This window comes from Tympanuchus pallidicinctus, unplaced genomic scaffold (assembly GCF_026119805.1).
Source record: "Tympanuchus pallidicinctus isolate F22 unplaced genomic scaffold, pur_lepc_1.0 scaffold3, whole genome shotgun sequence".
In the NCBI taxonomy this organism is placed as follows: Eukaryota; Metazoa; Chordata; class Aves; order Galliformes; family Phasianidae; genus Tympanuchus; species Tympanuchus pallidicinctus.
In genome coordinates this window covers 78,023,084-78,045,272 of record NW_026294747.1, presented here as the reverse complement: position 1 = coordinate 78,045,272, position 22,189 = coordinate 78,023,084, and the positions used below count along the sequence as shown (strand labels likewise).

The 22,189-nt window shown below is 37.8% G+C and overlaps 1 protein-coding gene across 6 annotated transcripts in view; it reads left to right on the top strand.

The window, feature by feature from the left end:
- The window catches only part of CACNB2 (calcium voltage-gated channel auxiliary subunit beta 2), a 223,615-nt gene that overhangs the window by 7,748 nt on the left and 193,678 nt on the right, over positions 1-22,189 (top strand). For all 6 annotated transcript variants that reach the window (XM_052696922.1, XM_052696923.1, XM_052696920.1 and 3 more), the window contains exon 2: positions 2,898-2,990. In XM_052696922.1, coding sequence (XP_052552882.1) covers positions 2,898-2,990 — 93 coding nt within the window. The remainder of the gene's footprint in view (positions 1-2,897; positions 2,991-22,189) is intronic.

Below are 22,189 nucleotides of genomic sequence, written 5' to 3'. Positions count from 1 at the left end.
TTCCACAAAAATGGAGAAAAGATGCTCAGAATGTTGACAGGTAACGGTGCCACTGTAGTTGCTTCAATGATAGCAATTTTTAACTACTGGCAAATTTTGATTAAAAAAAAAGTGTTTTTATTTAAAGATCATGCATGTTAAAGACAATCTGTATATATTGTGTGTCACCTTAATATTCTATCTTACCATGTGGAAAAAAGGTGATTCACAAGGAACTGTCTAATATAACAATAACTGGAAAATTTCTTCAATAGTTTACTGGCAATAGCGCTTCCAGTCCACACTTTATTCTTACAGACCTGTAAAATCCTTTGTAGGATCAAAATTTTCTTCTTTTGCTAGAGATTCCTTTTAGAAATACAACCATGCGCAATTGTTCCTGGTTCACTTTTCAATTTATATATCATGACTTATTGAATAATCAGAAAGTCATATTTTCATTCCCATGATGTGCACTATGCTTTCTTTCTTTTCTTTTTCTTTTTTTTTTTTCCTAATAGTTCTGCCTTAAGCAACATGTCATTAGCACCAATTCCTGTTCAGTTCAGTTTTCACAAAATCCCAGAAGAGCTGAGGTTGGCGAGGTGCTCAGGATCCACGTGGCCCAACCCCTGCTCCAGCAGGGACACCCAGAGCAGGTGTCCAGGGCCTCTTCTGGGCAATTTCTGAAGATCTCTGAGGAGGAGACTCCACAGCTTCTCTCTTTTTGTAAAAATCATATTAATTTGGCAAAAATGTCTTTGCCGTAAATTCACAGTTTGGGAGAATATTGTTGCTCTTAAGTCATTGTTAGTTCAATCTTGTAGCACATTAAATTATTTTGCTGAGAGTCAGTGTCAGGCTGGCAGATCTATTGTTTCTTTTTAAAATACTGGTGTAATGCTGGAGTCTAAGCAGAGCTCTGAAGTCCCCCAGAGTCAACATTAGTGGTCTGTGTACAGCCCGAGGTTGTTCTGCTGCATCTCTTGGAGGCAAGCTATCTGCATTTGTTGATTTGAAAAATGATCTTACTTAGTAGTGGCTGTTTGTCATCCTCCATGATTACTTTTGGGCTCTGATGTATTCTGTCATATTTAATATTTGTTAGCTAAGAGTCAAAGCTTGGACTTTGAAGTCATGATCAGTAGATGTTTCCAGCATGAAATTTTAACTGTGCCTCTGAGCCTGTCCTTTCCTACTATGAAAGCTGATGGGACTTGTGCCTAGAGCTCTTTCTGGTGTTCTGCACATTGCCCAAACCCGGGGAGGGACACACTTGGTGCACCCAGGCAGGGTTTCATCCTGAGGCTTGCTGTCTGCATTGTAACATGTTTGCAAGCTCATTCTCCAATACACTGATCATAGTTTTCTCTTTGTTCCTAAACTCAGGGCCAATAGCAGCTTATGGCCAAAGATGGTGGAATGATGTGAATGCAAGGACTGAGAGTTTCAGAAAATAATAATGAAATAAATGACGTAATTACTTAGTGTAATGTAGTGGGGGGTATGAGTACACTAGCACACTATTAGCAAGGCTTTTTAAAGATTATTTTTAAAGTGGCATGCTGTAAATAAATCAGTGGAATTTCTGTAATGGAGTTTTTACTCTTGGGAAAAGGATAGTGAGATAGTCTGGGGGAAGACACGATACAAATCACTGAAAATTCAGCATAGAGATGAGAGTGGCTGCTGTAGTTTTGCCTTGCTTTTTTTTCCCCCCTAACTTATTGTGGACCTTTAAAGTTCAGTGATGAATGCAAGATGGGAGCTGAAATTGGGCATATGCCAAAGCAGACTTTGGAAGTGCAAAGACCCTGCTTATTGCTGGGGCCTGTGGGAGGCATTTAAAGACAGGAGATGTGAGCCAGAGAGACAGATTAGTAAAGTGACCTTTAAAGCAGAGTGATGAGTGACAAAAAAGTACATTTATCAGTCTCAAGGAAAATAATATTTGAAGTTGTCAAGACATGGTTTCGTTGCAAGTTTAGATGAACTTTAGAAATATGACTAGATATAAAGGGCTGTATTCTAATGTGGTTGTGCAGAACAAATCTGCAAGACTGTTTTATCTGGAAATGTTTGAGGTGGTCACAACATAGTTTACTGTCATTCTCCAAAAAGTGGTTGCAAATAGCACGGTTTGGAACTTGCACGTGTTTTTTTTTTTTTTTATTTTTTTTACTTTATTTTTTATTTATAGTATTTATTCATGGTCTGTATTTATCTCACAGAAAAAAACGTGTTTTTTTTTTTTTTTTTTTTTTTTAAGGTGGTCATTTGCTGTATTTCTAAAACTTAGTTTAATCACTTTTACTTCTTTCTCCTTTTGTCTTTTTGATAGATTGAAACAATGCTTTCTCAGTTATACATATCCTTCCAGTTTCATATTCAGTTCTTCTTCATCTATTATCCTACTTTTCCTTAATTTAACTTTCTGGTTTTTTAAGTTGTCATTGTTTTTATGTTTATCTTCAGTTCATATCTTCTAAATTGAGAAGCTATTGGTCACTGGTGTTCCCTCAGCTGACTTGACTCACAGCTGTGATGTTCTGGAGGCTGACCCATTATTGCCCATCTTAGCTTGGGTGTTTAGGCAAGCTGCAAAACAAACTGTACTTCTTAGTCAATTTGACTTGTGTGAACAGTACAACTATACAAGTTTATAAATGCTTCTCTAAACTTGAATGTGGAAAAATAAACATCCAAAGCTCAATTGGCCAAATCTAGCTTTGTTAGTGAGCACATATGCATGTAGCCCCATCAGTTACTTACTGAGCACTGTTTATCAGCTGGCACAAAGCTGACTATTTGAAGCTCTGCTGGCCTAGTAGTCAATGGTAAAGCTTGTGCTGAGAGTTGTCTGTGCAACATAAACTAACATTGTATCCCTAATCTGTTTTTCTTTTTTCTTTTAACAGTCTTATGGTAAAGGGGCCAGAAGAAAAAATCGGTTTAAAGGATCAGATGGGAGTACATCTTCTGACACTACCTCTAATAGTTTTGTACGCCAGGTACGTGGTATTCAGCTTTTATGTCTGGAGGACTTGGTGTTAATGTTCAAATAATTGTCTTTTATACACTGTCAAATCAAAGAGTGATATTGTAGCCTGAGGATTAGTACAATTTGTCTGTCAAGACAGGGAAAAATATTTGGTTGCTATTGTTTTGATCTTGGCAGAAAAGTACTTTTTCATTTCTTATTCGTTTCCATGTATAGTAGTTTTCATTATTTTTTTCTGTAGTGCTATCAGGTGGTTGAAGCTGGAAGAGGAGGTGGAGTCTCATGGCAGTGCCTAAAGTGGCAACATTTGAGAGAAAGCATCGAAACCTACTAGTCCTGGGGATTTCCTGCTTAAAATAGTGTTGTGCAAACATCACTCACTGCTATGCTTTCTTCCCATCGTCCCATTATTTAAAGGCGTGGTTTGGAGGGGAAACTCCTGGCAGCATTGTGCCCATCAAACAGGTGCTGAAAGGCCAGGAAAAGCTGAAGGGGTACTGCAGGGTTCCGTAGCCTGTTCCTGTGCACGTGTATTTGAGACCCCTTGTTATATGGAGCCTCATGGGTGTTCTAGACATGGGTGGGTGTTTGATGAACAACTTGATTAACTAGATCAGCAGTTTGCCTTTAATGAACAACAGGGGTAATGAAGAACATGTTGAAGGATCTTTGGCTACAGACCTAAGAGAGCAAACTTCTATATGCTTATAGTAGTGGACAACCCAGAGAGCACGAAGGGTGCTTAGAGCTGTACCACAACTACACCTATCCAAAGAGCCAGAAATAAACTTGTTTGTGTTCTACAGATTTAAGCTGTGACATTACAAATGTAGACTTGTCAACTTTTTTTTTTTTTTAAGGGTTTCTGGAACTCAGGATTTTTAATTGCAGAGTTTTTGGCTTTAATATAAGGAAATGCCCTACCTCTCTCTCATCCATCTTGTCTTGCAAGTGTCTCAGTTTCAAACCATCCAGTGCTATTGCATTAGTTGTTTCAGTATGCATTCTCTGTTTGCAAAAAGTGTTCTGCTTTGTCCTGTTGTGATCATGCTAGCAGGTTTTGTGATAGGCCATGGATTTGAAAGAGAGAGGCCTGTCAGATATAGGTGTGAAATACTACTTGATCATAAGAGTTTGTCAGTGGCAGTGGACAAGATGAAAATGAAACCCTGGATCAATAAATCACTGATTAATGGCATTTTGTCCTGTTAAAAAAAATACTCTGAAAAAGACAAAGTAGTGTTTGGGAGTTGCAACAGATCTCCCTGTCCCAAGAATTCTCTGTAAAGTATCTGTTTTGCAGTTTTTCTTAGCTCCTCGTGGATACTGAGCTCAGCTTGGAACATTTTTAGCAGAGTAAGAGTGTTTATTTTACACCAGCTATGCACAGCTCTTTGACTTTCTTGTCTACTTAAATGAGGCCTGAAATTACTCCTAAGTATCTCTTCTTGGTATCATTCGTAGGAGCAGAGCAAGGAAGATGGATCTTCAAACTCCACATAGATGTTGAGTTGGATTACCATAGTCAGTGGAGATCTGTCTGATTATAGCATGTGGGGAATGATCCATTAAAATCTTGAAAAATGGGCTTATAAATCAGGGTTGGTGAGCTATAGTCTAAAGGAGTCTGTATAATTTCTGGGGCTGTGAAGGGAACATAGTCTACAAATACCTTAAGTGCAGATTTTTACAAAGAGTTTTATATCATTCTCTAAATCCAATTTTAGTAGTTACATAAGTGATACAATAAAAAATGACTGAAGGGGGGAGGGGTGGGGAACTGAGCTGCAGGGAAAAATCAGAGATTTAAGAGATTGCTGAAGCAAACTTAGTTTTGATACGATATTATCAGTGAATATAGTGAAGGGATGATAATGGATAAATACGTATTGTAGTGTTGTCCCAAACTAAAAGTAAAAGATAAAAATCACGCAACATTCCTAGCAAATCATGCACAGGTGGAATTTGAGTTGTACCAGATGCATAAAAGTGCATCTTCACAGTTGGTGCAAGGAGGTTTATTTCAGACCTTAGACTGCATCTTCAGCAGGCTTACCTGTCTTGGTCCTCCTGGGACTGCTTACTCTCTCTTATGCCAATGAAGATATGCCCCATACGTTAAGCAGAGTAAGTGCAGTTGCTTTCTGCTGGCTCAGCTGCTCTACCCTTCCCTCACTGCTGCATATTGCCTTCTCTTCATTTCTCTCTTGGAGAGTATTTTACAGTATATAAATGAACTTAATTGTTCTGCCATAACCTTTTATTTACAGCAGAAAAAATGAGTCCAAGACTTTGATGAAGTGTATGAGTGCAGCAGATAAGTAGAATGGACAAATTAATCCAAAACCAATACAACCAATAATAGGATTTATTTTGTTTTATTATTACCTCAAAACTGGAAAGTCAGTTTTGGCTTGGTGAGCTGTTTTTAGGTTTGTTGACAGTAAATGTGATCTGCACATGAGATGCATGCAACCTGACTTCTTTCCTTTCATCTCACTTCCTTTCATATTTACTTTTGAATTTATCCTGCAGCTTTCATATGCACCTCTACAAATACTCCCATCTACGCGCAAGAGTGATTCCTGGAGTTGTCCTGATCATTTATTGCTGAAATCTAACTATAAACAAGAAAGAATGTCTGTAAAGTCCTTTTGAGTCATCTGCAGCTGACCTGGCCTTTCACTGGGCGAGCTGGGAAAGGAGCAGGTTCTTGCTGTAAGCACTGCTGGGAAGTGGTGCTTTGTAAGAGAAAATATGTCTAGTCCTGAAAAAATGCATAAGAGCAATGCACTGGAAATACTGTGCAAGAGCAAGTTGGAAACAGGATTCAGTCATTTCAATCCATGTGGGTGCTGGTCATTTGAGCTAAAGTTACTGTAGGAGTAGGCAGTCAGTGTCTATTACTTGCACTGCCAAAACTTTGTGTTTGTGTTTTACTGTCTCCTTAAGGACACTTGCACCTCTGGCTCTGGTATGTTCCTGACATGTTTCCTGCACTGCATACCAAGTGCTACAGTAGTAAGAACAGTGCCAACTTAGTTTTATGTGAATGAGAGAGAAGAAAGCAATATTTTATTCAAATTGCTTGAAAATTGCTGCTGTTGTATAAAGAGGATGAAATGCACTCTGCACGACCCTGTGCACAATGATCTTTTCCATTGAAATTTGTTTTTCAGAGTAATGAAAAAGAGCAGAGCCATTTATCCAGTGTTGTTACCGCTACATATAAAAGAAGCATTAAGCTGAAGCAAGAACAATTTTACACATATATATAAAATCAAAATTTTAAAGCAGTTCTTTTCAGTGCAGTTAAATCTCATCTGTACTGTGAACTTTATCTGTTGATATGGATTTTTATTTCTGTTTTTCGCTTATGATTCTGAAAACCTATAATGTTTTAGGAGGATGCTTAGGATCATATTAATATATGTGTTTTGTTTTTCTTTCTTTTAGAATTGTTTGTTTCATTTTGTCTCAAGTATTACTTATGATGTTGGAGCATTAAGAAATAACAGCTTGGCCATCCTTCCATTTGTGAGCAGCTCCTTCTTTTCAACAAAGCTGGAGAAGGAAGAATTTTTTTTTCCTATGTTATGAATTCATATTAGCAATTAATTAGTGTATTCGGGAAGGAGAAACACTATGTTATAATTGACTTCTAGCTAACTTTAATCAGTTGTCTTTAGGGAGCTAAAGAACACTGTGTTTTCACCATCTTTTCTGAGGTTTGGAGTGATAAGCAGCTTGTTCTTGGGGTTAGCTAGGAAAGACTGAATTGGATCTGATCTGTACTTGCTGCCATTATGACTGATGCATGGTAATGATTTTGTTCCCAAGGGTTTTTTCAAAATACCCATCAAACAAAATATTTTGCAGACAACACTGTGGCACTTCCCAGCAACATTATTTTAAGCAATTGCATGTTCTGATAGCATTACATATTTTGTACTTGCACTTCTGGACCTGCCTTTGTCAGGGTTTTATTTTAAATCCTAATGATTAATCACAGGGGCAAGTCTAAGTTGTTGGGATTTCTGTGTATCGCAAAGACAGATTAGGTTGTGAAATAGACTGTGTGCTACAGACATGCTTACTGAAATATTTAAGGTTTTATAAATCTGTGGGGTTTTTTTCTGCCTCTAAATGTTGGCTCGATGCCTGTTACACTGTGTTCACTCAAAAACACAGCTATAAATAATTATGTAGGGAATTCATTATTCTTCTACTTTTTTCTCTAAGGACATTTGCCTAGCTGTAATTACCTATTGAATTTTATGAATGGTAAAACTAAGATTTGCACTAAAATCTATTTGAAAATATTGACTTAGTTTTGTTCATAAACAAAACAAGCCTCTTAGCCTTGAGTTTACCAGAGAACTGGGCCGTGTCAGAAAGGTATTCTTATACTTTTGATTTGCTTCAAGATACAGAGCTTAGCTGTGATTTACCTTTTTGTGAGGGGACGAGCTGCTGTGTGCTGATCCTACGCGCAGGCTGCCAGTCTGTGCACTTGCAGGCTGAGCCACAGAGGTTGTTTGCACAGCATGAGAACTAACACTGGCTTTGGTCTAAGTACGCAGCATTAGCTTCTTTTGCTAAAAGCTGCCTATGCTTTCTCTGATGAGCCTGTTCTGGCTTCTTGAAGACTCTGTGTAAATGAGATTGTAGCCAGCCAAATTATCTAAATTTAAAAAAAAAAAAAAAAAAGGCTCTTTTATGACTAAATATATTCTTACAGTGTTTGTGTTCCTCTGATTATGAGATGTGTTTGGCTTGCAGAGAAAAAAAAAGGAGCTTTTCAGGTTTGCATTTAGCTTATAAACATAATAAAACAATCTGTGTCTATTCTCTAGAGGTATTTTTCAAACACTGATTGTAATACAGAAAATATATATCTAACATTGTGATTAATTTTACCATCTTTTATTTATGAAACTAATGCCTGGACATATTTTCTTAGATTCTTCTTGTCTTTGTTCTAATTCGTACTGATTTCTCACTGAAAGCAATGCCAGTGATGTCTGTGGATACGCACTACGACATCTGTTTATTTGAAACAGATTAAAATCTTTTTTTGGTAGGTTTCTAATTGGATGGAATTCTAGCATCATATGGTTTTTACTATTAAATACAAGTTTTGAAGGGAATATAGTTTACTTGGATAAAGCTACCTAGATTTGAGGTTTGCATAGAGAGTGTGATTTGGTATGGCTTTGTTTTATTGACAGTAGTGAGAGTTGCCAAGCTTTGCTGTTAGGGCTAATGACTGTGATCATAAATCACAGTCAGGCAGTGGAGTTTCAGGGTGATGTGCTTCTTGCATCAAGCAATATTAATCAGTCTTTAGTCAAATCCTGTGAGTTTCTGTTTATTTTGGATAAAAAGTGATATAATGTCTCTAGGAGTAGCGCTAGAGTAAGAAAGAGAGGGTATTTTTAAATTTATTTCTTGTCATATGAAGTATACCAAGTTGTTAAGAGTGGGTGAAACATTTAGAGCAATATAGGGATCCGTAAGAACATTTCGGATTGGCTGTTGATTTAGAGTTTCATTCATGGCTGACACCTCAGTTCCCTAATCATATGCTAAGAATTAGTTATATAGAGAGCAGTAGGAGGAAAAGATATAGGAAAGGAGTGAGTTGGGACTGTGTGACTGGAGGAAGGAAATTGGGAGGGCAGAGGGGGAGACTTTCCCTTTTGGTGGCAGTTGTAAAACTACTCTTCAGGCTCTCTGTGTACATGGGAAAATCACATTAGGCTCATTGAACTATACATTTCCTCAAGTGTAGTAAGGGTTTGAAAAGTCTCCTTTTTTGGCCTGGAGAGAATAGAACAGATGCCCCTATAAAGCATGGGATTTTGGCATGAGTGGCTGGAGGGGAGATGGCTGAGAAAAATCCCGGCGGAAAGGAAGTTCATCTGCGGACTTCAATTCTTTCATGGGCCCTTTTTGCCTCAGATGGTTACTAAGAATAGAAAACAAACTGCTGCCATGTGTTTAAGAAAAAAAAAAACAACAAAAACAACAACAAAAACCCAACACCCTCTTACTAAAACAAACAGACAAAGCATCATTAAAAATCTTATACATCTGTTTATTCTTTCCATGCCTCTTGTAGCAGGGTATGAGAAAATTACAGGGGAGAACAACTAAATATAATACTTTATTAAAAACCGAAGGCCACCTCCTTCTAGCCTTGAGCTGACGTGTGATGTTACTTTCAGTACAGCGAAGTCTACACAGTCTTTCCAAGCAGCAGAGGGAAATATAACGTTTTGAAGATGGGGTCCATATTTGATTCTTCTGAAATGACTGCCAGAGTTTCTTGTGAGATGGGTTGGGTGGGCAGTGGGTGTTCTATTTGACAGGACTCACATGGCCTCCTCTGAGAGGATTTGGAGGTGCAGCACCTGAGGTGATGGTGGCAGCTGTGTAGGTGATAGATGTTGGAATTTATCTGGCATCTGTGTCTTTGCTGCCTTCTCACATGTATAACCCAGTTCTGTTCTCCTTTGGGCATACCAAAGAGAGCAGAAATGTATATTTTTTTTCTGGCTGCTCAGACAGCACCCAAGTTTACTGGCACCACATGCATCTCTTTGTAGCAAGACATTTGAAGGCTGTGACAAGACTTTTGTGTCCAAGAGCCCTGAGGGATTTCTGAAGGTTGCAGGTGACTCTGGTCCATGGACACGGAGCATGGGTTCAGCTCATGTTGCAGATGTAAGGTGTTTCAGGTAGATGAGCAAACTGGTGGAGAATTGCACCACCTTGTCAATTTTGCTGAATGTACCACTGAAAACTTCCATTGTGGTGCATATTACAAGGAATGAGTGGAAAGGCTGGAGCATAACAGTGTGTTTCTAAGGTTTTCTCTTTGGCCAAATATCCTCATGACTGGTGATTGCTCTCTGGCAGTCTGTCTCTCGAAGCTTTATATTAAGCAGTGTGCTTTCATGACCTGAATATAGTAAAGCCTTCCAGCTGCTTTGCAAGCCTCCCTGCCTCTCTTTCTTGATGTGTTGGATGCAGCATAGTGGGAGCTCTGAGGGAGAAAGGCTTCATAGTTGTAAAGAGTTAAATCAGAATTAGAAATAGGATTGAATGAGAATCAAGTGGTTTGTTTTATTTTGGTCCCCTGCTTATCCCAGGAAATTCACTGTGGTTTCTGGTTCTCGTGTGCAGCATTGTCTAACTTGAAATACTAATTTTGAACATTGTGGTGAGATTTAAGGTTCTTTTATACCATCATAGATGTTTTCTAACTATCTTAAGCCTTACAGAATATCTGCAGTGGGACAAGTTTTCCATTGCATAAGTTTAATTGTACTTAATGCAAAGCCTGTCCAAAAATAATTTATGAAGCTTGATGCAGTATTTTGACAACATTTTCTTACAGGCCTAGTTAGTTGGAGTAAATTTGATCTGGGATTGTTTTCAGACTTTTCTTTTTTAAATGGAGCAGTCTACTGTAAAAAGTACTTTTTCAGCAATATGTTGGGTTTTTTTTTGAGAAGATATTTTAAGTAATTTTTAAAATTCAAGTTCCTACTTATATGTAAATGTGCTGTAAACATATCTGCAGACTTAATTCTTTTTACAGAAAAGTAACTTTGAAATTATCTTGTCACTTTAAGTACTGTATTGATTTTGAGGGCCTGTGCTTGTGCTGCATGATTTTGACGGGGAACAAATGTCTGACCCAAGGGAACAGATTGGTCCTCTCTAGAGGAAATGCCATCTCACACTCCAAAATGCTAATGGTTGGAGGAAGAGATGGAGCCTGGCTGGCCACTGTGCAAACTGCTTCCCATTCTCTTGGTGTCGAGTAGAGTTCTTCCCATCTCTGTTGGGGTTCAGGCAGTGAGGATAGGCACTCTGCAAATAGTCCAAGAGATCCACTGAGTTTTTGTCTTTCACAATAACAGTACATTCCTGCTCAAACTCAGGAACCTTTCTTTCATACATCGCTGATCAGATACGCTGCAATGTATACAAGTGCAATTTGTGTAATTTCTCATGGAGTTGCCAGTTTTATGGACAGTTGCAGGAGAGAACTGTCTTCTCTTGGGCTGTTTAGTTAGACAGTACTTTCAACACTGATTATATGTTCCTACAGATTTGAATGTTGCTTTTTTAGTCTGATCTCACTCAGCTTTTTTTTTTAGCTGGAATAGTAGGTGCACTGAAAAGCTTTGTGCTCCACTACTGCTAAAATGAATCTTCAAATGAGTTCACAGTAAAGGCTTTTCCTGGGCATTGAATTGTGGAGTGCACATCTTTTTTTGATAGTCATATAATGTTTTAGTTCCCGGATATAATTGGCTTGAAAAATAGTAAAACCTGAAGCAATCCTAGTTATTATGTAAATCTGGAAAGCTTCCCTTCTTTAGTAGGCCGTATCTGATGGAATATCTGAGTAGTTTTGTCTCTGTTCACATGCATAGTGTTAATTCTAGGTTTCACACAAATTACTAACCTGTATGATAAATGATGGTCATCAGAAGCTTTACCCATAGGACAACAAGGTCTTGGATAGGAAAAAGAAGCGGTTTTTGCAAATGAGTAGGGAGCTGAAAGAAAGGGAGAAAGGGAGACGGGTGAAGTGAAAGGAGAAATATACCTCTATCTGCCTTTTATATCTTTCTTCCTATTGCCTCCAGTAGTATTTCCGCATTTTAAGTTGTTTTGCAGAATAGAAGCGTTGGCAAGTGAGAGTCATTTCTTTTCCTGCAAGCTAATAAAGTTATAGTATATGTTCAGTAATCTCCCATTACTTCATTTCCAAAACCATGTTGTTAGATGCATATGTCTCTGGAAAAACAAATTGTTCTTTCTCTTCCTTCTTTGACCTTATTTACTTTTCAGGAATTCTTTTGAAAACAGTAATGTGTCAAGGAAATGTTTTGGTTATAGTAAAAAAAGATTAAAGCTTATTTCAGCCTTGTCCTTGAAATAATTGCAGAGGAAATTGCCTGACTTATTAACAGTATAATCAGAAGTCAATTGGTTTTACGCATCTCTTCTCAACATCAATTTCAATTTATCCATCATCTGACATTTATATTGAAATGAAAGTAAGATGTATTCCTAAGGAGACTTGTCTTGTTACAGTAACAGGTCAAAATAAAATGTTAATGTTTCCCATGCTTATGAAAAAAAATGTTTGCTCAGACTCTATCAGCAGTTTGAAGCTATCAAAGGGTAAAATTTGCAAAATCTTTATGTTCCTGTTATTATCCAAGGAAAGTGAACAGCATTTAAAATGCTTTTACTAAAAGGACAGCATGAAGGCACAGTGATAGATTTGACCAACTCCAATGTTGCAATATTTTGCAACCTGAACGTAGAAAATGAGTTATCACCTTACACAATAAATAAGCGTGGTGATGAGATAAAGCCTTCAAATCAGATGACACGGCCAAGAGGAAGAGAGATAGTTTTGGTCTGAGATCTAGGAAGCTGTGATTCATTGGAGATATCTGGAAGAGCTGGCAGTGTACTCTGTGCTTTTCTGGGGAAATGACTTAACTCTTGAAGGCTTAGGATTTTTCTAATCTTGTTTGATTAATTGTTCATAAGCAAGAGCTACTTAAAACAATCCTTATATTTTTTTTACACAATGGTCAGCCTACATGTAGTATTTATTTCTTTTAGAAAGACTGCATGCAATATAAAATAACTTGAATTTGCATTGCTAGGTAAAATACTGCTGTGGATTTGGAAGAGAGAAACTGCTTGAATTTTAAACTGCTGTGTCAGGAGATCAGCAGAATGTTTTGGGAAAGCCTTTTGTAGGTATTGCTTGAACTTTATGAGCTCCTGCACATTCATCAGTAGCACACAGTTCTTATTTGAACCACCGCTTCATCTGCATTTCGTTTTTAAATTTCTTGCTTTGCTGGTCTGTAAACTGTTCAGCTCTGGCTAAGTTGAATCCAGCTGCTCTGCCAGAATGTCCTGATGACAGGCAGTGGAGGTGACCAGTGACCAGTCTTCTGCCTTCCTCCCGTTCTGAAGCAAATCTGGTAGTGTCCATTTTATGATGTTGTGATTATTCTCTTCCTTTACATTTGTTTCCTAAAGTCTCTAGGTAAATTAGCTGAATGATTTATTAATGCTTGGTTAAAACTTACCTGTTGAAAGCTCTCAATTTAGTACAAAATGTCTTTTTTCATAAACCAAGATGATTAATTCTCTGAGATCAAATCCCTTGGCTAATGTGTTTTTGTCCTAGCGTAGCAGTGGCATTCACTGGGTGCAATGAGGTTTAAAGAGACAATTGTAAGAACGGGCTTTCTTACCAGAGTAAACTTTTACAGTAAGATACTTGGGTTGTTTCTATCCTTCCTTTAAGGCAACTTCTCTTCAGTAGAAATAAACGGCAGGTTCTCTTACAATGTCCGTGCCTTTTGCAGAGAAATATTTGAACCTTGCTAATATGTCACATCTATTGAATTTCAAAGACTTTTCAATATTTCCTCAAGAAAATTCAAAACAACGTATAGATCGTTTTTGATTTATTCCATAGTTTGTGTAAAATGCAATGGATTTTTTTCCCCCCAGTTTAATGTATTTGCCTGAACAGCCTCTCAAATAGGCAGTTATTGTAAATCCTGCAGAAAACCTATGAACAGATTATGTGAGTTTCTCTGTCTTGAAAAAGAGCCAAGAAATGTCATGTTTCTTCCAGGGGGCTGGATCCTTTTATTCCCTCTCACAGCTAGGCTCTCTGGTGGCACGCTTGAGAATGAATAATCTAAGTTACAACTTAAACATTTAACAAAAGATTGAGAAGCAAAGTATATTCTGTACACTGTCTGTATTGTGTCTTGTAAATGTTGTTCCCTTATATGCAAACAATATTCATTAACTATTTACAGCCACATTTCCTATAAACCTCTGATGACAGAGGTTAACTTAGAATAACCTTAACTTAGAGTAACTTGTTAAAGTTTTGTAAACTGACTGCTCTTGAATGACAAAAGAAATACTTTTAAAAATTTACATCTAAATTTTTGCAAGTCTATTTGATGTACACATCTCATGTTCACCCGTTAACTCTTGGCTATAATGCATGGTAAGTGTTGTGGGCTTTGTGGTTGTGGCACTGACCAAGAGGTTCAAGACAGCGTGACAGGCTTTTCTGGGCAGATGAATGAACGTAAAGTTCTCTCAAGCCCTTCACGTCAGTTTGAAGATTAATGAACTATGCTTTTTCCATCAAAATCAATTCCTACCAAAAAATGTATTATGTAATGGTTATTTCAGATATCCTCCTTTATCTTGTATCCTTAGCAGGCCACTTTTGGTATTTTATTTCTTGGAACTTGGCAGAGTTTTCTAGAAGGAAGTAGTAATTTTAGAAAAGATGGTAATAATTCCTTTGTTGTCTACAACTTAGCCTTTAGGTCACCATTGCAGAGAATTCCCATCCCTTATTTCTGGCAATCACTTAGCTAAGTGTCTAGACTGTCATCATCTCAGTTAAATGGATATGGGATATAATTATAATAGGCAGCTGATGCACATCCTGCCTGTTTTGAGCCATCTTCTGGCATACTTTTTGAAGGAACCATATTTCAGATGTTGATACCATAAATGATTACATGGATTAAATGATACAAAGGAAGATTTTTAATTTAAACACTTGCTTATTCCAAAAGAATTTAAAATGTATAGCATTCAACTCAGACCAAAGATTTGAAACTTTTGGAGACAAAATAAAACTATAATTTCATTCGTATTCTGTAGAACATGGAAACTTCTTCTGAATGTCAGTTCTGCTTTCAAGCAATGAAACTTCAAGAAATTTTACATGCTTTGATTTTTGATTGTGGACATTTTAATTAAAAAGATTTTTTGGTTCAATAACCAAACACTTTTTATTTTTCCAGCAGAGTGAATGCAACTCTGAATTTACTTAATTTGGCTTCCCTTACATGCTCTAAAATCAATATGGTAAAAAGCAATTTAACACCTCTTCAAAATTTGGTATTTAATCTGATATTCTTCTTTCTGTCAGAAGTTGGCTTTATGCCTTGGCAAAATTTTTCACATTAGTCTGCAGCTAAATCTTTACACCGTTCTCAGAAAATCCTTTGGTTTCCTTTGGCATGTAATGTGATGCAATTTTGTACACAGCTTCTCACACTGACCCCTAGTCAGGAATGGAGTTGATCCTCCGTGGTGTTTCCCCAGGGCTGATTTCAGCTGTAGCTACTTGTACTGCACTCCTGGCTTAATGCATGTTGTTCAGCATGTTGTTCTTGTTGCTCTTGTTTTTCTAATTTTTGGGCTCTGAAACTCTAGCCTATTTAGGCTTACCAGTTCTGTGGATTCTGCAAGCCATCTAAAAATACAGGTAGAATTTGACAGATGAAATTATTAACTTTGCTGTTTCCAAAGTTGCTTTAGTTTTGCATCAGTGAGAAATTTATGATTGGTCAGCATATAATTCTGGGTCAATTTACACATTGGAAGAGACATTTAATTAGCCACTGAATCATTGTGTAGATACTGAATCCTTTTCTTTTATTGTCTGTTTGGTAAGTAGCTTTGGACTTGGAGAAATCTTACTCCTAGCTTATTTAAAACTGAAATAAGAATTTTCTAGGCAGTCCTGTGACAGCACACACAGGATTTTGTATTTCATGTTAAAGAAGTTCACTGTTTAGACTGGTGTTATTCATGGTTATTCAGAACATCTATTTGAAGTCAAGCAGCTTCATTTTACAGTTAATCTGGCAAACATTTACCTCTCTGCTTAGAGTGTCATTCCATGATTTTTCTCTACTAGCTCTTTATAAGGCCTTTTGTAAGATCTCACTAGGGAGTTTCTGCCAGCCACAGAGCAAGTCTTATCTTGGCCTTCCTTGTGCTAATGGACCTTACTCTCAAATCTATTTAATTCTGTGAAAGTGCTATTTTAGCAGACACTCAGGAGTGAGAAATACAATAGCCTTTAGATTTCTAGTAAAACTGGATCATTCTTAAAACATATTATCAGTCATCCCCAAAGCAGAACACTACCAAAATCTGACATGTATAAACCTTTTTCTGTCAGCTTAGAAAAGTGTTTTTCATTGGTATGCTCTCTGCTTCTGAGAGCACTTGCCAGCCAGTAGGATGAGGACACACAGCTTGAATTGGTAAGGTGATGAAGATTCATCTGCAAATGCCTGTAGCTACCTGCCTTCATGTTCTTGACTGCTTGCTGGAGCCTTGGGGTTGCACAGGATGCTCAGCCTGCGGTATGGGAAAGGGTCTTCTCTGTGGCTTCGGGACACATTTGGTGGCCAGTCCAACAGTAAGGAGGCCAGTGTAATGCTGGTTATCTCTGGTTAAGTGCTGCATGCCACTTCTCAGCCTTAAAGAACCTTAGGAATAGTTATTTGGATGTTTATTAGATACAGCTTAAGCCAGGGCTGAAGATTTTGCTTTAAGAACCTAATCAGACCAATCTGTACAACTCCTTGTGGACCTACAGAACTTGTAAATTGCAGTGGTAAGGATGTTGGGCTCTTTTCTCTGGTGATGAATGATAGGATGCAAAGAAGTGGTCTCAAGTTGCACCAGGAGATGTTTACATTGGATTTTAGGAAGAATTTCTTCACAGAAAGGATGGTCAAGCACTGGAACTGGATGTCCAGACAAGTGATTCCAGAGAAGTCACTTCAGTGACTCCAGAGACTCCTCTTCTCTGGAGGAATTTAAGAGATGTGTTGATGTGGCACTAAAGAACATAGTTTAGTGTTGGGACTCTGTAGGGCAGGCTAATGGATGTAGGTATTTTCCAATCTAGACAATTATGTGGACGTGGGGCTCCTCTGTCCTTCTGGTTTCGCCCTGGAGTTTTCAAGGCTGACCCAAACTGCTGTGTGTTTTCAGTAGGTTCTCAGTTTGGGCAGTGGATGGACCACCCTCTGGGTCTGCCAGACATTCCTCCCATGCGTCTGCCTTTTTGGCACGTGTGTCTCCATCTTCTAGAAGGAGAAGTCAGACCCTGATTTGAATGAGTGCTTCTGACAAAAAAAAAAAAAAAAAAAAGGCATTTTTGTGAGGTAAACAAGTGTTCAGTATGAGATAGCTTAGGAAAGAGAAGGAAATGAAAATATTGTGTCAATACAGAGAGTGGTTCCAACCTTTGTAAGTAGAACACATAGAATATCAGGTTGAATGAAGTTTTCCCACTGTGACTACAAACATTTTACCTTGCCTATTTACTGTACAGAATGTGATGGGGTTTTCTGGATAGATCTGATTTGTTTGATTGCTAGCGGTCTGTTACTTGTTAGATCTCTAGGCACTGTAAATGAGGGTGACTGAAACATTTGGATAAACATTCCCTCTTCTTTTCATGATACATCTTTAACATCTATGACTGTACCTATTAATTACTACCAACATTGCACTGCTTACTTGTTTTTCTTGCTTTTCTAGGAGAAAAGGGAGAACTTGGTACAAATTCAATCTGTACTGTTGCTTAACACAATTTGTATGATTTCAGTGATGCTTTTTTGGCAATAGCCAAGACAGAAAGTGTACTTCAGCTCCCTCTCCAACTAACAGCATTCCTGTGTGTGATTGATACTCATGGAGAAAGACCAATTCTTCCAGAAGTTGATTTGTATTACCTAAATTAGTCTTCTGCTCTGAATTACACTCCAGAAGATGGTAATTTTAGTCCCACTGGTACTGGAGAAATATCAGGGAAACGTGTCTCATTTTGCTGCCTGTGAAGTATTTTTTGCACATACCTCTACCTGATGGCCGTACCCTCAACTCAGTTATTTCTGCAGCTGTTTATCATTAGTTTTATCTCTGTGAGTACAGATTCAGCACACATTGCTACAGTGTTTTCTGTGTCTACTCAGCTTTCTTATTTCTGTGGGACCTTTCTGCATCTGTTCTCCTCTATTGAAATCACATGGTCTATACCTACAGGGTGTAGATTACAGCATCGCATAAACTGTTTTTAATGTTATTGCTATTGTGCATTTAGGAATGACTCATTGCTCTGGAGATTGAGTTGTTAAAACATTTACACATCTCATTAATCTAAGACAATAATTCCCAAGAAACATTATAGTGAAAAAGCCTATTGTTTAGAGCTTGCATGGTGAGCTTTTCTTTGTTAATAATACCATTATCTACGTGTATCAATCCTAGGTGTTTCTTTTTTTTTTCTAACAAATAAAAATACAATACAAGGGCTCCTTTACAGAATCCAAAAAGTGATGTCTTAGAATTCAGAACTCAGGGAGCATTGGATCAAGGGTTTTAAAAGCTACATTTTAATTCTGTTACTCATACCAATCATTGTCATTATATCAATCTTGATGCTTTTCTGAGCAGTGACATTTTTCTTTCTTTTTCAATATAAATCATGGAAATTGGTGACAGCCACCTGATTCAACAAGAGATTGGTTTGAAAACTATTTTAAAGCTCTTATTTTATGTAACAGTATTCTCTAAAGTGATACAGAACAATAAAGCGAATGGAAAACCTCATACAGCCTTGCTCCCCAGTAGTTTTATGATTCTTATTTAGACGAGAATTTTAGTGTATAGCCTAGCTAGTGGGCTACTTTTCAAATCTTATGAGTAAATTTGGTTATACTCTTGTTTCACTGTCTGTCTTTCTACTTTATCTTGGAATATAATGTCTCTTGTCTACACTGATTCCCCTCTGCTAAAAGAACCAAAGTGAATCCACACAATCTGGTGGCCTTTTTTTTTTTTTTTTTTTTTTTTTTTTTTTTTCCCCCTCTCCTGTTTTGAAGTATAAGAGATTCTGAAGGTGTGGAAAAGTTAATGTGCATATTGGCAGACAGTCATTCTCTATATTATTTCTAGAGGAATGTGCTTGCTGCAGAAAAAAGTAAAAAGTAGGAAGCAAAATGAGTGAAGAGAGTCTACCAGAAACGACTTCAGTTGGGCTTCAAAGCTCTCCCTTCAGGGACAGCAGTGTTAGGCCAGGCTTAGAAGCATCCTGTTTTCCTAGGCCTGGCAACCTGTCTCTGCAAGTACTTGAAGTCTCTCTATCTGTAGTAAAAACTTGGTGGTTGCTGTAATGTTTTTCATGTTGATTATTAGTTTGAAGTTTTTGTGTATTTTTGCAAGAGATAACTTTTGAGATAATTAAGTTGATATGAAAATATGCCAAGGATCAAGATTTGGTATGTGGTAAGATGTGTAAAATACCAGCAGTTTTCAAAATAAGGGAAGCTCCTTCACTGCAAAGTTTCCTCTCCATGGTCCTTTTCAGAATATTTTTGTTCTTAACTGTGTTAATTTTTATTCCATATTTTCCTCCATTGTTTTCTGCTGTAAGAGGGTTAGTGTGATGGCGTGTATGTGGAAGCTGAAATGAAGAGCTTTACTTTTTTATGATGTTTGTAGCATGTATATACATATATGTGTCCTTAAATATCTGATCTGATTTTTTTCTCTGCCGGACATAAGAATAGATCTCTTGTCCTGAAAGTTCTAGGCAGGCTAGTGGGCACCTGACTTTACTCCACAGTTGCTGGAGGTCAATGTTCCCCAACTAGCAGTGATTTTCTTTGGCTTGTGTAAACGACGCGTGCTCTGTTCAACATTGCATGCATTCCAGGGACTCTGTTTACTGCAAGTGCAACACTGGGCACAGAAACTCCAATTTAAGACATACTTCTTAAACTTCCTATTCCTTTGGATTCTGACCTCCTGCTTAGGTTGCAGATCATACCTGCAGGCAGTAAATCTAGTAGATGTTATTTCATCATGTCTTTTTAATACATATATATATGTATATATATATATATATATATCTATTTAATATATACAGAAATACAAATGAGCACATGAAGAACAGGTAAATTGTATGGACGTATTTGCATGCAATTAAATATAATCTAAAAGCCCATGGAAATCCTTGGATGTTTTCCCTGCTGCTTGTCTTTGTTATCTGCCTGGGGTTCTTAAAAAAAATGCTGAAATAATCACTTTTTTTCTGACTGTTTTGTCCAAACCTTTATTACTTTTTGCAACTTAAGACATGGTATTGGTATGTGGATAAACTCCAGTATACTCTAGTATAAACACTGGTAAATTCGAGTATTCTTCTCAATAAAACAGGAGAATTTAATCAGAATGTTCTGTTCCAAATACAAACAGCTTTACAAGAAAAAGTATAACAAAAATATATCTGTCTATACCTTGCTGAAATTAATTGCTGAATAAACTTTGTAAGAATAAATAACTAAACATTTGTAAAATGTTGTTCAAACAAGCAGTTTTATCCTAACTTCATTGTGTTTAAATTTCTGTAGAAGTTTTTTTTTTTAAAAAAAACTTTTATTACCAACATCCACTATTTGCTGCAGGCAGTAAAATAAATAATCTTTCTAGAATGTATGTGTTGGACATGCACATTCACTGTTCTCTATAATATTTATATGAATTAGAATGGCCTGCTTTCAAATATATATGTTTTTGAAAGCACATCTTCTTGGACCTTTTATTTCCTGTTTGTTTGTTTATTTATTTATTTATTTATTTTTAAACTTGCATTCTGTATGATTATACTGTAATATCTTTGGTATTGTGATTTGACTTTGCATTTCTTGAAATATGAGAAGTCTTTCAGGTTGGGTTTATATAATAGCTTTTGTTCCAAATATCTTGCATACCTCTGGAAGAAAAAAAAAAAGATACAAGAATAATGCACTGTATATTGCAAAGGTGATTAAATTGTGAATTGAATATCCTGAATATCCTTTAATATTGAAGTAGCTTTGGCTGAGGCACCTAATGCACGTCGGGGGCAAGAGAAGTTGGGAGAGTGATCAGAGGGAGCCAGGGAGCCATGATGAAAACTTCACGTGCTTCAGGGCCAAGACTGGTCACAGAATCACAGAGTCACCTGGGTTGGAAGGGACCTCAAGGATCATGTAGTTCCAACCCCCCTGCCTAGCAGGGCCACCAAACATACACATTCAGATCAGGTTGCCCAGGACCCCGTCCAACCTGGCCTTGAACACGTCCAAGGACGGGGCATCCACAACCTCCCTGGGCAGCCCGTTCCAGGGCCTAACCACTCTCCTTGTAAAGAACTTCTCCCTAACATCCAACCTAAATCTTCCCTCCCTCAACTTGGATCCATATATTATTGGTCTTATATTGGTCTTATATTGTGCTGGATTTGAGGTGAATCTCAGCAGCTACAAGAGCAGCCTGAGTGAGGGAGGTGAGGGCAGCCATGGGAGGGCCAGGAGTGAGCCCCTAGGCAGCACCTGGCACTCCAACTGGGTCCTGGTGAGGGCCTTGGAAAGGTGCTTTGTCCTCGAGTAGTGGGAGAATAGAAATAAATAGTGGAAGAAAAACTTATTTTGGAGAAAGAACCACAAACACAAGGGGAAAAACTTCTCCTCGTGTGATTCCTTTGGTGTCCTACAAGCGTGGGGCTGGCTCGTTGAAGACTGAGCTGTGGGTGGACATAAAAAAATAAAAGGAAACATACGCTGTGTTTTGTTTTTCACCTTAAAAAGCAAACAGCAGTTTATTTTTGTTCATAACATCTGTGAACATGCGTGTGCAAAGCATATGTGTCAGGCTGTGGTGTGAGTGGGGAGCAAGAGCTTCCCTTTTAAACTTGACCCTTTCTGTTGTGGTGAATGAGGAGGGAGGAAGGGAAAAATGTGAAGTGCTTGAACAGCTGACAGGAGCATTCAATGTTTAATGTCCTTGTTCGCACAGAAATTTAAGCACTAGAGAGGCACGATTTGTAACAGCCATTTCCACCTCTTGGAGCTGTCATCTGGGCTATTAGTAATGGCTTATTCTGAGGGGGAAAATAGTCGTGAAGATGCAACTTGCTGCCCTCACAAATAACTCTGTACCTACAATTTTTCTACACATTTGAATTATTATCAGATATTCTAAAATGCTGCTCTATTGCAGAAGTTTTAGGAGGGTACCAAAATTTCTGCTTGGTTTTGTATTCGGGAACGTGACTTTCCCTGGTCTCAGTGAAGTGCAGGCATGGTGGCCACCAATGAGCACTATTGTATGTCGTGCAACCCTTGTGCAATCTATGGCCATGGTCACCATCAGGTGTGGGCTGTGAGCAAGCACCCAGTCAACTGTAGAAGCAGCTGCTGGTAAACTAGCATTTTCTACTATTCATCTTTCTGACACCTATTTCATAATGCTTTAGCC